We start from the raw sequence: 14,693 nt of genomic DNA on the forward strand, positions 1-14,693 counted from the left end.
CATCCTGGTAAGCAGGTAACCAAACCTTTCTTGCTACATGTTTGACACCCATTTGTGTTCTACTCACCTCGGCAGTAGCATTAGCCAAGATATATTTGGACAGATCTTCATATCCTTTCACTGAAGAAGCTGAAAAGGTGCTAGGTGAAATAATTAGGCTATGAGGATACCTATGGCTGCTCTTCTCCATAGATGAAGAAGTCACAGGAAACGTCTCTGTAACAAATGAGATAAATAAGGAGCCTATACCATAGATCTGATTTGAGCCACCTATTTACAGGATGTACAAAATGGGGAAAATGACTAAAATCGGATCACTTTAATGGATCACAATGTTCTGCTTCCAATAATAGGCAATTTTCTACAACACTTTGAAAGTAACATGCCCTGAATGTTCATAATCCAAATTCTTCAAATCAATTCAGAAGAGAAGAAACCAAAGTCTTCCATTCACAAAGAACTTTATTTCATTTGTGATCTACAATAATTGCTACGAGCATTGAAAGCCAACAGTTGCTGTTGGCACTCTTTCAGAAACCGGCCATTTCCTTCTTAATAAAACTGGTTAACTAGAGCTTTTAAAAATCAATTTTAAAATTAAATCAAGATAAACTTAGTGGGTTAAGATTCTCAAGGCTGCAGAAAGTATATATTCAAATATGCATGGACCAATTATGAGAAGGTATTGGTTGATTTGAAAAATATTTTCTATCCAGCCCTCCCATTTTGTTCACTAGTAGCCCAAAATGCAAAGCTAATGGCTTGGTACAATTATGAATTATTATTTCTGTCTGGAGAAGTCTGGGCAAGATGCAATCTTCTGAGCCAAATGATACAGAAGAGGTGTTTAATGTGCTCTGGAAAAAAAAAAAGGAGACTTCCGAAGAACATTTGAAATAACCCTGTTCTTTTAGTGTACTGTGGAGTCCTTGATGCTCTCTGAGCTTAGTTGTTTGCTTGCAGATATTTCATTATTTGATTAGTTAACAAGCAAACAACCAAGCTCAGAGGCTATCAAGGACTCTACAGTTCAATCTAGACCAATATATATTCTCTTTTAGAATACAATAGCATTTAACCTTACACTTTTTTGATTGATCAGATGGCCAGAATAAGTCATACATGCCTGATTCTATTGTGTGGTTTTTAATACGTGAAACATCCCGCACATATTTGATACAGCACTCATCATCAGATGGTTTATCCAGCCCTTACCACTAGCAGATCCCTTCTGCACTTGTTTGAGTATGCAAAGCTGATGATTTCTAATAGCTGAGCGTCCTCTTGTATCTTCTGTTGAATGTTCCACGTCTTCGGCACAAAGCTAATATATGGTGGGGAGGAAGGAGGGGAAGAAAGTAATATGTGATTATTTATAAAATTTGTATTATTGAGTTTATACTACCCCAGACATAATTGATTGTGAGCAACAGGTTTTGTTCTGATGTTGGCATTTGATGGATGACAGTATGAATTTAGAATCATGGAGCTTTCCACTGGTTGAAAGGAATAAGAGAAGACAACATATGCTTGGACCTCATAGAAATCATCCTCAAGAGAGAATGATGCTAATGGTTTATAACCACACTGTAAATCATCTGCTGAATACACAGTATTTGTTATCCCACTTGACTTAAGTTTATGGCCATGTTAAATCAAACCTATGACATTAAATAATATATCTTATTCTATAAAGCTCTTTATTTTATAGAAGAGATATTGCTATTACCTGGGCTCCTTGTTTGCTAAGAATACTAGCAGAATAAGTAGCTGTGTTACTACTGTTGTATCCAGAAGTTGGTCCTGAAGACAAACTAAGGGTGGAATTGGTGTGTAAAGTGCTTGTGCTTACAAGAGTCTTCAGCTTAGTTTCTTCCTATAATAAACACATCAATATTAAGAAATGGTGTAAAGCAGGATAGTTTAAAGCTAGTCCTTTATTTTATAATATTTATTTCATTCCAATGTTCACTGCTTCATTTGTTTTGCTTGTAGCTTATTGTTCAGAAGATAAGCAAAACAGGTGAATGATGATGTCTTCTAATCTAAATGGTCGTCTTCTAAAATGAGTGACATTTTAGTGACTAAGCATGCAAATATTAAGTAACTGAAATCTTCAAGAAATTTTAAGGATTTACACAACCCCATTTGGGTTAAAATTGATGCATTATTTCTTCTTCCTTCAATTTTTTCTAGTAATGGAGCTTCCTCAATTTTAGAACATAAATTAAGACAGATGTGACTGACTATTTTTAAAGGGTCTTGCAAACAATTATACTTCACACATCCAGCTACAAAGGATTCTATCACATAATGCACCAAAAATGTTGGTACATTATATACCTTCAGACATGCCTAAGATGCAGCCTTAAACCAAACTGTGAAAACTAGCTGAAATAATTTTAACACTTGCCTTCTGCAGTTGAGAATATATTTGTTCTCGAATGCGCTTCTTTTCTTGCTCAGCTCTTTCCCGGAGCTTGTCCCTCGCTCGGGCAATTTCAGTTTTAGTTTCTTCTTGTGCTCTCTGATATTCTCGAAGCAGCTGTTCAATCTCTGAAGGATGCTGGATCCTAATTTTTGGTTCATGAACCCTTAAAAATGTCATAATGGTATTCCGTGTATTGATTAGTAAGTCACATTGTAAGCTTTTAGGACACTGTATGAATGCTCTTAAAAATAAAGAATAATTCTGTTTCTTAAGAATGGTAAATGTTAAAATGAGAATTAATTCTGAACTTAGGAAATAATTAAAACAGGAACTATTATCAGCCTAAATTGACAATCATTATTGCAGGATGAAGACCGCTTCACTGATGTTGGGAAGCTGCAGGCAGAGGGGCAGCCATGAAAGGGCAGCCACTCCTAGAACAGCAATGGCAGGTCTACAATCTGGATGTGGAGTGAGGTTTGTCATGATATGCAAGCCAAGTGCTCACTAGGCTGCACTTCTCATCCTGGGAGGCGGAAAGGCACCTGCCAGGGAGGCCCAGCCCTCATTTGTTCTGAATTGCCTTGCAACAGTGATTCCCCTCACGAGTTGTTCCCGTCCCTATATTCCTGTTGGCCAGCACATTAGGGACTGATGTTTCTTCTGATGGGGTACCAAACTGTCCCCGGGTCTAGTTGGTCAGGGTGACTTATTCTGTGCCAACCTATGCCCACTTGTCCGCACCAACCGGGCCATGCCGATTCATCCATGCCAAGTCATCCATGCTGACCCAGTCGCACCCATTCGTTCACGCTGACCTGTCCATGCCCATCCTATCACACCCATCCATCTATACCCACCCGTCCACACCAACCTGGTTGTGGTGAGTTGTCCTAGATCCTTCTAAATGGCCCTAGGTCACCCTACCTTGTATTTTGTACAACGTCTCGTCTCAACTGCTGGAGGTATTCACGACGTCGGCTGGGCAGATCTGTTTCTGTCTGGTTACCATCCAGGGTTTGCAAAAAATTCAAATGCTTTTGTGGACTAAGACTGCGACTCCTTCTGAAGCACTGAAGTCTCTCTTCTCTTCGTTTCCTTAAAATTTCAATTGATTTCTTGTGCCTATTATAGGAATGGGGAAAATGGTGCTTAAAAATAAATTAAGTTTAACATTTTTTTTAAACGTTAAAATTTTTACAAGATTGATAGAAGAGAGAAGATAATGTATCAAAGGGAAGAAGCAAAACCTTGTCTAGTATGCAGGTTGAACCAAAGTTTGAAATAAACTCACTATACACATTATTTCCAGCTTAGGATGCCTTGAGCTGCAACCCCTTTGCTGAAATGCGTTATAGCTATGTAATACTTCCAGTGTTACTAGAATATATAATCCCTAATTTACCAGAGAGAAGGATAACTCAGAATCCCCTCCCATTGTCTTACTCTAAATACTAGGTTAGAGATTACTCAGCTAATGCTGAGTAATATTTGAACTTGTTCTGATAATATTATACTTCAGGTTTTCCCTCTCTCCTTCCCTTCCCCATCATTGGTTGTTAGTAAGAAATTAGTAATATAAATAAGTTCATGAACATGTATGCCTTTTAATAATAACTGTCAGTACTGATTTATGGTTCTGGGAAAAATTTATTGCATGTTACCAAGATGCAAAGCTCTTTGGAAGGTATAGTTAACAGCAGCAGCTCAAATTTCCAGATATCTACTTCTACTTTTCTTCTGTTGGTGGTGGTACAGGTAGTCCTTGACTTACAACTATTTGTTCAAAGTTAAAACAGCATTGAAAAAAGTGACTTATGACTATTTTTCACACTTGCAACCACTGCAGCATCCCTATGGTCACATGATTAAAATTCAGCCACTTGGCAACTGACTCTGCAGTGACTTGTGACAACTGCAGTGTTCCAAGATCATGTGTTCACCTTTTGCAACTTTCTGACAAGCAAAGTCAATGGGGAAGCCAGATTCACTTAACAAATGTGTTACTAATTTAACAATTGGAGTGATTGACAACCATGTCAAGAAAGCTTATAAAATGGGGCACAAACTCCTTTAACAATTGTTTTGCTTAGCAACAGACTTTTTGGGGGCACAATTGTGCTTGTAAGTTGTGGACTACCTGTATGTCAAACTCTTGCTGTATTTAGCGAATTTGTAATATTGAAAAAATAATTACCTTTCGTAAAGCTGCTGTTTTATGGGCACTGCTGTCAATTCCTCACCCACTACATTCTGAAGAATCCTGAGTTGTGCATCAGTTTCACCAATCCCATAGGTTAGCTTTGCTTCCGTGAGTTCCACAGTAAGAGGTTGCTGACTCATATCTAAATGTATTCCAGACATAACCTGAGCACGCTCCCTTCTTAGTCTCTCAATCTCTCTGGCTCTCCTTTCGCTAAGTAGAGATCTCTCTTCTATTTCAGTGGTTCTTCTGTTAACCAATTTCCCTTCAGTCTGGCTGTGGATATCACTAGCACTCAGTGTCAGGCTAGTTAAGGAAGAGTGAGGAGTTCCCTTCACACCACACCAATTGCTGAACTTATTGTGCATGGGCAGGTCACGAAGACTGTAACTGCGATGTCTGTGGGCTTTTACTAATGAAGTGTTCCCATTTAGCAAGATTTCAGTATTACATACACTATCAATATCAGATCCTGTTTTTGTATCATTATCGTCATCCTCCTCCTCTTCATCAACAACATTATCATCATCTTGCAGGTCACTCATTTCTGACCTGAAAAAAGAATCACCCTTCTCATTTCTCCAGATCTGGGGGGATGGTTGAGAAGAATCAGGAACACATTCATGAGTTTCTTCAGATTTTACACACATAGTGGTATGAGGCTCATTTAAAGGTTTTGGTAAAGACCTCTTAGAGGGTGAACACTCTGAATTTTTAATAGAGTTTCCACTTTTAATTCCTCCCAAGAAGTTTTTTGCCCTTCTGATCTGATGAAATGAATGTTCTGTGGGAAGGGTTTCTCCATGATCATCAATTATATATTCCCCATGGCTAGAAAGTTCTAAAGTACTGCTTGAGTGATAAAGTCTTTCAGTGTGAACTGCAGTATGTGTGTCAATGGTCAATCTTTGCTTTTGTTTTGAAGTATCTTTTTTAGAAAGCACTTTGGTCATGCTTTTATCCAAGGTATTTCCAGATCTTTTATGAACATCCTTGCTCTCTCTAGGTGTGGTAGAATCACTGTCCATCTCAGCATGTGAACAAGTATCAAGACATGATTCCCAAGAACACCTATTATACTGTAGATCTGGGTCCTTTTTCTTAAAACCAGTTCCTGAATTTTCAGTACTTTTCACCTGTTTCCCAGCAAACGCTTTGGAAGAGCTAGTTGAAATCTCTGGTGTAGGTTGCTGGTTGATTGGACTTGCACTTAGTATCAAAATTGGGGAAGAAGCTCTGTCAACTAGCAAGTTGTTTTTACAATACAGTTGCCTTGTTTCTGAAATGCTAGTTTTATCAATAGGATTCCTATCTTGAACATAACAGTTGGGAGACAGAGAGATACAAGAAGCAGGATTACTAACAGCAGTAGCTGAAGACTTAAGTCTAGAATTATATAATGGGGATGCAGTTGGATATACTTTGGGACTATTGAAAGCAGGTGTTGATGAAATAGTTAATGGTGTTTTAGGCACTTCTGAGGAAGAACTGGAATGTATACCTAAAGTAGATTGAGGCATATAATAATATTCTTGAGTATCAACATCACGACTTCTTAAGTCAGGCATACTCAGCAATTTCCTTCCTTTGGTTTTTGATGTTCTTTCCTTAGGCAGAGTTATAGTATCTGGATGAACTAGCTTCACAATAACATTTACTTCCTGAGATTTCACTAGCTCAGTTTTCATATTAGCATTAATTTGTCTGTCCTCGATTGTATTTCGAGGATGTCCTAAAATATCAGTTTGAACACCTATGTCTTCTGTTGTTTGAGTATGGCGATCAAACATGCCAAAGCTTGTTCTCTGTTCAACTGCTTTATGGTAATTTTGTTCACTTTCCTTTATTTTTTGAAAGGACAAATTTCCAAGCAGTTCAGAGGTGTTGTGAAGAAGCTGTGAAAGGTGCATGGAAATGTTCTGCACACTTGACCAAGAAGAAGGTTCTTGGAATGAACTGTTACTTGGCTCAGGTTTTCTTGCAGGTAGGTCTGTATAGCTTCTGCGATGCCTCTTCTGTCTCTTATGCTTTGCTGGAGCTTCTGTCTGTGTTTCCCGATCACAAATAAGTATTTCTTGCTGCTTGTTATAAGATAAATTTGTTTTAGTGGGGTAGAATAGAACAATTTCATCAACTGGTGTGGAAGTATTTTCAGATTGTTGAGTGCATCTCGTATCTGGAAGAACATTTTCACAACCAGAAATGCAATTTTCTGGTGTATTTTCAAGTTCATCCTGAGAAATATTTGTATCATGTTTGCCATTTCCATCAGAATGCATAGAATGAAAACTTTCTCTTGTAACATCCCACCTTTGCAGATCTTCTGTACTACTAAGGGTACTGGACAACATCCTTGCATTAGCATATGAACTGAGATGAGAATGGAATGGAGAATTTTGAGAGTTCAAGCCATTATCCACACTGGAACATCTTATAACAGTTTGGTTATCCAAGCTCAGTGGAGGAGGATTGCTGGAAACATCACTTGCACTTCCAAATACATATTGTTTCCAACCCATCTTGCAACATTCATCTTGCTGCCATGGGTGTATGTAAGGGTTTATATCACTTGAATTAAAGTGCATGGAATCATTATTATCTTTATCTAGTTCATTTGTTGCCTCCAATTGATATCTTGGTTCTTTATTTTTATTTATATAATCATGCAGTGGAGTAATGCTACTTGAGTATTTATTTGCTTCTATATCTGTAAGATTATCAGTAGAGTAAGCAAGAGCTTTTAGGCAAAGAACTGGAGGGGAACCTGAAGAAGAGATATCTTGAGTTTGTTCTTTAGCGTCTCCTTGAGCTTCAATAGATTTCTTTTGAAACCTAGGTTTATAATTAATTGGGACATTCTCTGTCTTTAATTTTGATAAGCTTTTAGTATTGCACAAGTCATCCTCAGTTGGAGAGGGAGGCTCAATGCTCATATTTAATTCTTGTAATGACTTAGAAGCTGGATGCACAGATTCTACTCCTACATCAGAAGTTTCTGAAGCGCATTCAGCAACGGACATAGCAATCAATGGTGCTGATAAGCTATGAGTCTGCAAATCTGGCCACTGTCGATCTTTTTTCATTCTCTTTGCATTCTGTGAAGTGGAAATGTTATTGTTATTCTTATGTATGGATGATGCAGTTGAACAGTCATTTATTGAGAAATATTTGGGAGGAATTATGTCATGTTTTCTTGAATTGTTTAGTTGGTCTGATGTAAAAATCTCTCTGTCAGCCTTCATCACCTTACATGCAGTTGTATGAGAGTTCCCTATTTCTGTAGTAGAAATATTTATTGCATCCATGCTGCTATTTAAATATAGTGTACTCTGCTCTCCATGTAAAGCAAGATCTGTATTTAAATTGTGCCGTAAAGTTTTCTCACTATCTTTTAAGCATTCTTTTTGTGGTAAAATAATATTCAGAGGTTCCTGACAATCAGATACTTTATGGCATTTCTTCTCAGACTTAAAATTATGTATTCCACTGCAATCTGAAATTGAGTTTCTTTGACAGCTAGATAATTCGTTTCCTTCTGCAAGAAAAAGAATTCTTTCTGAAGTACACAGTGGCGGGTTAAGGATTTCAGAATCTTCACATCGGCTGGCAGTAAGTGAGGGACAGCTTAAGGAAGCAGAATTTAAAGCAGCAGGTATCAGAGTCTCACTGAGATGTGTGTTGCTTTTAAGAGATGTTTCTGAAGATGAGGAACAACTATCTGGCAAATCCTGGTGACAGATTGAGTTATGTTCTTGAAGTTGAAATGTAGCTGACAAACTGGAAGTCAAAAAAGAATCTTGCTGTGAGCTGGTAGATGAGCTACATGTAGAACATGAGGAACCCTCTTGGGACTTTGGGGAGCTGGCATTTTTAAATAAAATGCAAGGTGAAAAATTTTCCATTGAACATTTAGGAGGTGGTGCTTCATGACTGCTTCTTTCATTAAAATGTTGAGGAGTAAGCAAATTTTTTTCTGGTAATTTTGTTTCTGTTCTAGTTGTGTAATCGTCAGATTGTAAAGAGGCATTTTCTTGGTCACAGATACATTCAGGGAAAGTATTTTGACCTTGTTTGTTATTTTCAAAGATCTCTTCAATATGATCACCATGCCCATCAATTTTGCTGCCTTGTTGACTTAAAGCACAATCCTCTGCACTTGATACAGGAAGATCAGACACTTCAGAGTTAAGAAATTTACTCTCCTTAAAATAAAGATCATCTGCAGCTAGTGTATTCAAGTGTCTAGCAGAGTAGCCAGACATATAAGAATTCACATTACATTCAGAACCATAGTCTTTCATACAATGAGTATTTTCCCATACGAATTTGTCAGAATTTCCTGAAAGAGTCTCACCAATTTCAGAGAATACTACAGTGTTATCTTCTATAGAGAAAACATGAGACGTTCCGCATGGAGGACTTTCTGTGGTTTCTGTTTGACATCCCCCGACTTCATTACATTTTTCAATATTGGTTTTGCATTCATTTTCAACGCATGTGGAAGTAAGGTTTTTATTTTCCTGATTATATTGCACTAATGAGTCTACTTCTTTCTGGCTGACACTATTCTCAAAACCATCTTGAAAAGAACATGTCATTTCTTCTAACTCATCTTTGAATACTGAAGTGAAGAATTGTTTTTCAGAAATTATTAAGCCCAATGTAGCACTTTCTTTCGGAGGTATATTGAATGAATTCAACAACTGTTCAGACTCTTCATGAAAGTTGCCTACATTGTGACTTATAGAAGAATCCAACCTTTCGAAAGGGAAAACATTGTTTTGTATGTTGTCAGCAGAAGCATATTCTAATGATTTACGGCATTCCATAAATTTGGAATATGTGCCTTGCTTATTAAGACTTTGCTCAGAAACAGAATAATTTAAAGTTTCATTTAACATTAAATCATCTACAGATTTAGCTATTGCCTCTTTGTCAACAGAAGATAGTTTTCCAGCTTTCCCATTACTCTTTATTTGTGGATCATAATACTGAAGTACTTCATTGCAGACATTATTGCTCAATGGAAGTGTAAAATCATTTGTTGTATTAGCATCACTGTTCCTATTTCCTCCATGTGCAATTTCAGTTTGTAACAAAGGACTTTGTGTGGGATCATGGGAAAATCCTTTAACGGTGACTGAAGTTAAAACATAATCTTGATTTAGATTTTCTGGTGCATCTCTTTGGTTAACTGGCATCAAGTTATCGACAGTATCAGCATCATTCCTTGAAAACATGTGAGGTAGCAATTCTTTTTGTTTTGATACTTCATTTAAAGATGCATCATTATCTGAACAGCAGTAATTGTATATGTTTGTTGGTAAAACTTGATCTTGGAGGATATCCTGTTCTGGATTTTCATGATTTCCTTTAAAACCCTCCCCTTCTGTTTCTGCTTTGAAAGAATGCATGGTTTGTGCCTTGATGGTTTTAGACTGAACCTCAGATATACATTCTTGTCCTGAACTTATTAAATGTACTGGCTCATTTTCCTTAGGAAGGTAGCACCTTGGTATAAATTTGTAAGGATCAAGACTGTTTCCAACACATTTATCACAGTGTTCTGAAATAGAATTCGGAGAATGATCTGTGGAAGATTGAGCTGCATTAATGCTTTCAACATCACTGACTTGTTTGAGCTCTTTTTTAATTCTACACCATTCAGCGACACCTTTATTATCCTCCAAATTAGCACTATCATGATTGTCTTTCAGTATTTCACGCACATTATTCCAAAGATTTACTGATCCTTTCTCATCATGTGTTTCAATACTATTAATACACATGTCAGGTAAAACAAGTTCATCATCTTGTTCTTCCAATTTAGAAGCAGTGAAGTATATTTCTGGTATTTCAACAGGATCATATTTTGTTCCATTATCACAATCAGTAAAACATGGAGTCTGGTTTTCTTGCAGTAATGCAGTATTTTCAGCAAGTTGTAAACCAGTTAATTTTGAATGTGCACGTTCTTCATTTTTTCTTGCCTCTATTTGTTCTTTATCTACTTCTTCAGAATAATTTATTTCCCTATTTCCAATTTTATTTTCCTGAATAGCATTAGGATATTCTCTTAAGATTTCTTTTGAAAAGATCTCATTGTTACGATGTATGTTTTTATCTTCTTTATTGTAGCTTAAATTAGTATCTTGCTTATATTTCATGATTACTGCAGTCACTAGTGGTTCAGAACCATGGATATTTTCTGTACCGATATCGTTTTTAACTAGTTGGTCAAATGTGTCAGAAAACTCTTCTGTGCTTTTAGAGCTTTCTTTTATATCCTCAGGAAAAATATTTTGTTTTCCGTTTTCCTGGGCTCTATTATGATTAATAGTGGGTATATGGGTATTACTTTCACACTTCATTGCTAGCTCTGATGCACACAGATCTTCACTAGAATCAGCAAGCTGGATCTTCTGTTCATCTTCTACTGCTCCAATTACAGATTGGTTTGGGCAACATTTCTCATTATCACTGTTGAGTCTCTGAATCAAATTAGAGGCTTCAGAGTTTCGTCTACTTTCTAATGCTTCAAGTGTACAATAACTATGTAAATGTTTATTTTGATTAAGTTTCATTTCTAACATGTCACATTCCAGCTCATTGATACTAATTACTAGCTTACTAAGTTCTTCAGAGTTTATGGTTGTATTATTGCATTCAGCCTGATTTCCCTCTGACATCCTAGGGATTCTTCTCTCAACAGACTCTTTTAGATTGTTGGACATTTTATTGATATACAGGCAGAAGTTTTGAGAAGTTGTGACTGATAAAGCTCCATCTTCTCCCAAAGTTTTTCTAGAGTCATTTCCAGGGTTGTTTCTGGATAGAGTAGGATGCAGTTCTTCTCCCAAGCAATCATTTTTATTAAATGAATAATGCCAATCTGGAACTTCTTTTTGCTCTCTTATTGCAGGTGTGCAACAATTTATTTTTTTTCCAGAGTGAATGGAGTTACACACAAGACAATCAGCTATCTCTTGGTGTTTCTGATCTGGAGGATTTCTATTATTTTCCATAAAAGAAGATCTCATCTGACAAACATCCTTACTCCTAGGCATGCTTTTATAACACATATCTGAGTTGAACTGTGGAGTGAATGTTTCACTTGTTTCACAAGAATGATCAAGTGAAATGTTAGTTTTTTTCTCACTTCCATCTACATTGGAATGCGCTGATTTGTCCATCACAAAATCCACAGATAAAGATGTTCCTGGCTTGGAAGCAGAATTCAGGTTATATTTGTCCCCCTCGCTGCTCTTCTCCATCATATTTCCAGCATTAAAAGTTGGGAAAGCTTTCTGGCTCGCATTTTTTCCAGAATAATCAACTTTTAAGCTTGAAGAAGAACCATTCATTAAACCTTTTGTCTGAAATTCAAATTTATTTTCTGAACCCCATTCTCCATCTCTAGGTACTTCTTCCACTTCTCTAAATGAGGGAACCTCTAAAGCAGATTCTCTCAGGACATCCCTGCTGTCTTGCATGCTGTCTTTTTCGGGTTCAGAGGTCTGCATTAATATTGCAAACTGGTCACTGGTGTGAAGGGCCACTTTATCTACGTGGTTTAACTCAACTATTTTTGAGTCTCTTGTGTTACGATCTGAATCAGAATTGGCATCTCCCTTTTCAATTGTTCTAAAAAGACATTCTTCAAAATTAGTATTTATATAAATTTCTTCCTTCTGTAAAATAGAAGCATTTGGGCCAGATGTTAAGGGGTTGTTTTTAAAATCTTGATCTCGGGAAATCTCTGAGTAAGGTGAAGAAGCTGACTCCAGGATTGGCTTCAAACAGCTGGATATTTCTTTCCATTCACATGTGGATCTTACTTCAGATAAGCTATTTGGCTGTTGACAATTAGATGCGGGTAAAGACGCAGCCTCATTGTAACCTGGCTTTGTAGGAAATGTGGAAATATGACTGAATGATGTATTTTTGCTTGAAAAAGAAAACAATGATGTATCTTCTGGGGCTTCAACTTCAAGATGTTTCCTTGTCTCTGGTAAAGGTACTGATGGTGTTGTGGATGAAATTAGCATTTCAATCTTATTTGGCTCATGATAAATTTGATGCGGCTTTTTATAGCAAGTAACAAACGATAATTCAGCAGCTGATTGTCTTACATCATCCCTCTTCATCAGGTAGCTTGATTTATTAGCAGAGTACATCTGAGCAACCCAAAATTCTGAATGGTCTTGAGATGAAGGAACAGTTATTATAGGTCTATTCTTTTGATTTTTCAAATTGTTGGACAGCCAAGTATCTGTCAAAACTGGAAGGTTTTTACCATCAATATGTGACCCTTGATCTGCTGAGCCACCTTGACCTGAGAAACTGATTTTCATCTTGTTCGGTGTTTGATCACAAACAGAACTAAACTGTGAACTGTCATCTAAATAAAAAGAACTTGCATTGAGACTCAATGCACTACTTTCACTACAGAGCTCAAGCTTGTTCTGTTGGTCATTTACAACAGAGTCTGACCTTAGGTTTTGCAACTTCCAAAAAACTTCTGCTGGCACTTCATCATAAGAATATCGCTTAGATTCTTCTGCATGACCTGATACCTCATCAGCATCACCTAAGCTATCCAGAGAAAAACTTCTCGCATTGATAGTCAGATCACCTGATGTGGATGTGCTTGTTAATTGTGAAAGAGATTGAGAATTCTCATCTTTGCAGAGCTTAATAGGTTCTGGATGTATTTCAGAAGAATTGTTCATATCTTGGCCTTCGGCATTGTTTTCTTTTTCTGTAAGTGAATCTCGTGACATTTGGCTGTCATCACTTTCTGAACCGTCTAATTCCACAGTGTCCATTTGAGCCGATTCCCCCAGCCGATTCCTCAACTGTCTTATCAAGACTTCTGAAGTAGCACATGAAAGGGAATCCACAGAATAATTACTATCTGTGTCAGAAAACTCAACATCCTCACCTTCTTGCTGGCTGATCAGTGGATCAGGGATTGTTTTGGAGATTCTATCATTCAGCATTTCAGCACTATGCCATCTTCTTTTTCCATGACAAAGTGATACATGACTATTTAGATTATTAAGGCTTCTTGCCGAAGGTGCCACTCTTAAGAATTCATCCTTTTCTAATGAATGTTTGTCCACTGAACCCTTTTTAAAGTTATTTGGGGTCTGGGTCCGTTGTTGAAGAAATGGTTTACCATATATTAATGATTTTTTAAGTTTCTTAACAGAATTTCCAGGAAATGAACTTTGGTGCTTTTTTCTTTTATCCATCTGAAATTTTCTATTGGCTTCCTGAGCTGCATTCTTTTCTAGATGTTGAATTACTTCTAGTTCTTTAATTTCAGACCCTTCCTTCGTTTCAGGTTCATGCTTTTCCTTAAAATTATCAGATGTACAGGCATTTGATCTCTGGGCTTTAGATCTGGTTGGTCTTAAGCTATTATCTGATCTCTCCATTGTTTGCTTATGTTTACCAAGATAAATAACTTCTGTATTATTACAGTTATTTTCCACTATTCCTTTATTTCTGAAATATATATCCTGTTTTTTGATTATCTGTTTCTGGGCTAAGAAAGATCCATCTTTTTCCTCATGAGTATTTCTTCTGGAATGTTCTTCAACTGCTCTGGGAAAATATTCTGCAGATGGAGATTTCCTTGGTGTATTGATAATGGAGCATGCGTAGTTATGTGCTGAGGTAGATATCTGAGACGGATTGCTCTTCAAGAAAATACTGTAAAAAAAACAGTAATTTGAAAATAAGTTTCCTGTACTTTGCTATGAATTTGTAAGGCAATTACCCATTACAGACATTTATATAGGAGCTAAAAGACTGCTCTGTGAATAGACAGATTGAGACAAGAGCCTGAGAGGACCTATGTTAATAGCTTATAGTACAATTTCATCCTCTAACCAAAAGGTGTATGTATATGTGTACACTAACTGTGGCACTTTTCCTCATTCCTATATCAAATTTCTTATCTCCAAAAAATTTGTCTGAATAATACATGAACTCTAGAGGAAGGGCTCATTTTAGTTATTGGAATCAGTAAGAAATTTTAGAAACTCTGAA

General features: G+C 36.8%; 1 protein-coding gene across 1 annotated transcript in view; it reads right to left on the reverse strand.

The window, feature by feature from the left end:
* STARD9 (StAR related lipid transfer domain containing 9) overlaps positions 1 to 14,693 on the reverse strand; it is a 93,371-nt gene that overhangs the window by 10,475 nt on the left and 68,203 nt on the right. Inside the window, exons 23-28 of the mRNA XM_026703939.2 lie at positions 4,629 to 14,354; positions 3,359 to 3,556; positions 2,414 to 2,594; positions 1,730 to 1,876; positions 1,216 to 1,324; positions 68 to 216 (exon numbers count right to left, since the gene is read on the reverse strand). Coding sequence (XP_026559724.2) covers positions 68 to 216; positions 1,216 to 1,324; positions 1,730 to 1,876; positions 2,414 to 2,594; positions 3,359 to 3,556; positions 4,629 to 14,354 — 10,510 coding nt within the window. The remainder of the gene's footprint in view (positions 1 to 67; positions 217 to 1,215; positions 1,325 to 1,729; positions 1,877 to 2,413; positions 2,595 to 3,358; positions 3,557 to 4,628; positions 14,355 to 14,693) is intronic.

Source organism: Pseudonaja textilis, chromosome 1, assembly GCF_049901715.1.
Source record: "Pseudonaja textilis isolate UNSWEBS1 chromosome 1, rPseTex1.2, whole genome shotgun sequence".
Classification (NCBI taxonomy): domain Eukaryota; kingdom Metazoa; phylum Chordata; class Lepidosauria; order Squamata; family Elapidae; genus Pseudonaja; species Pseudonaja textilis.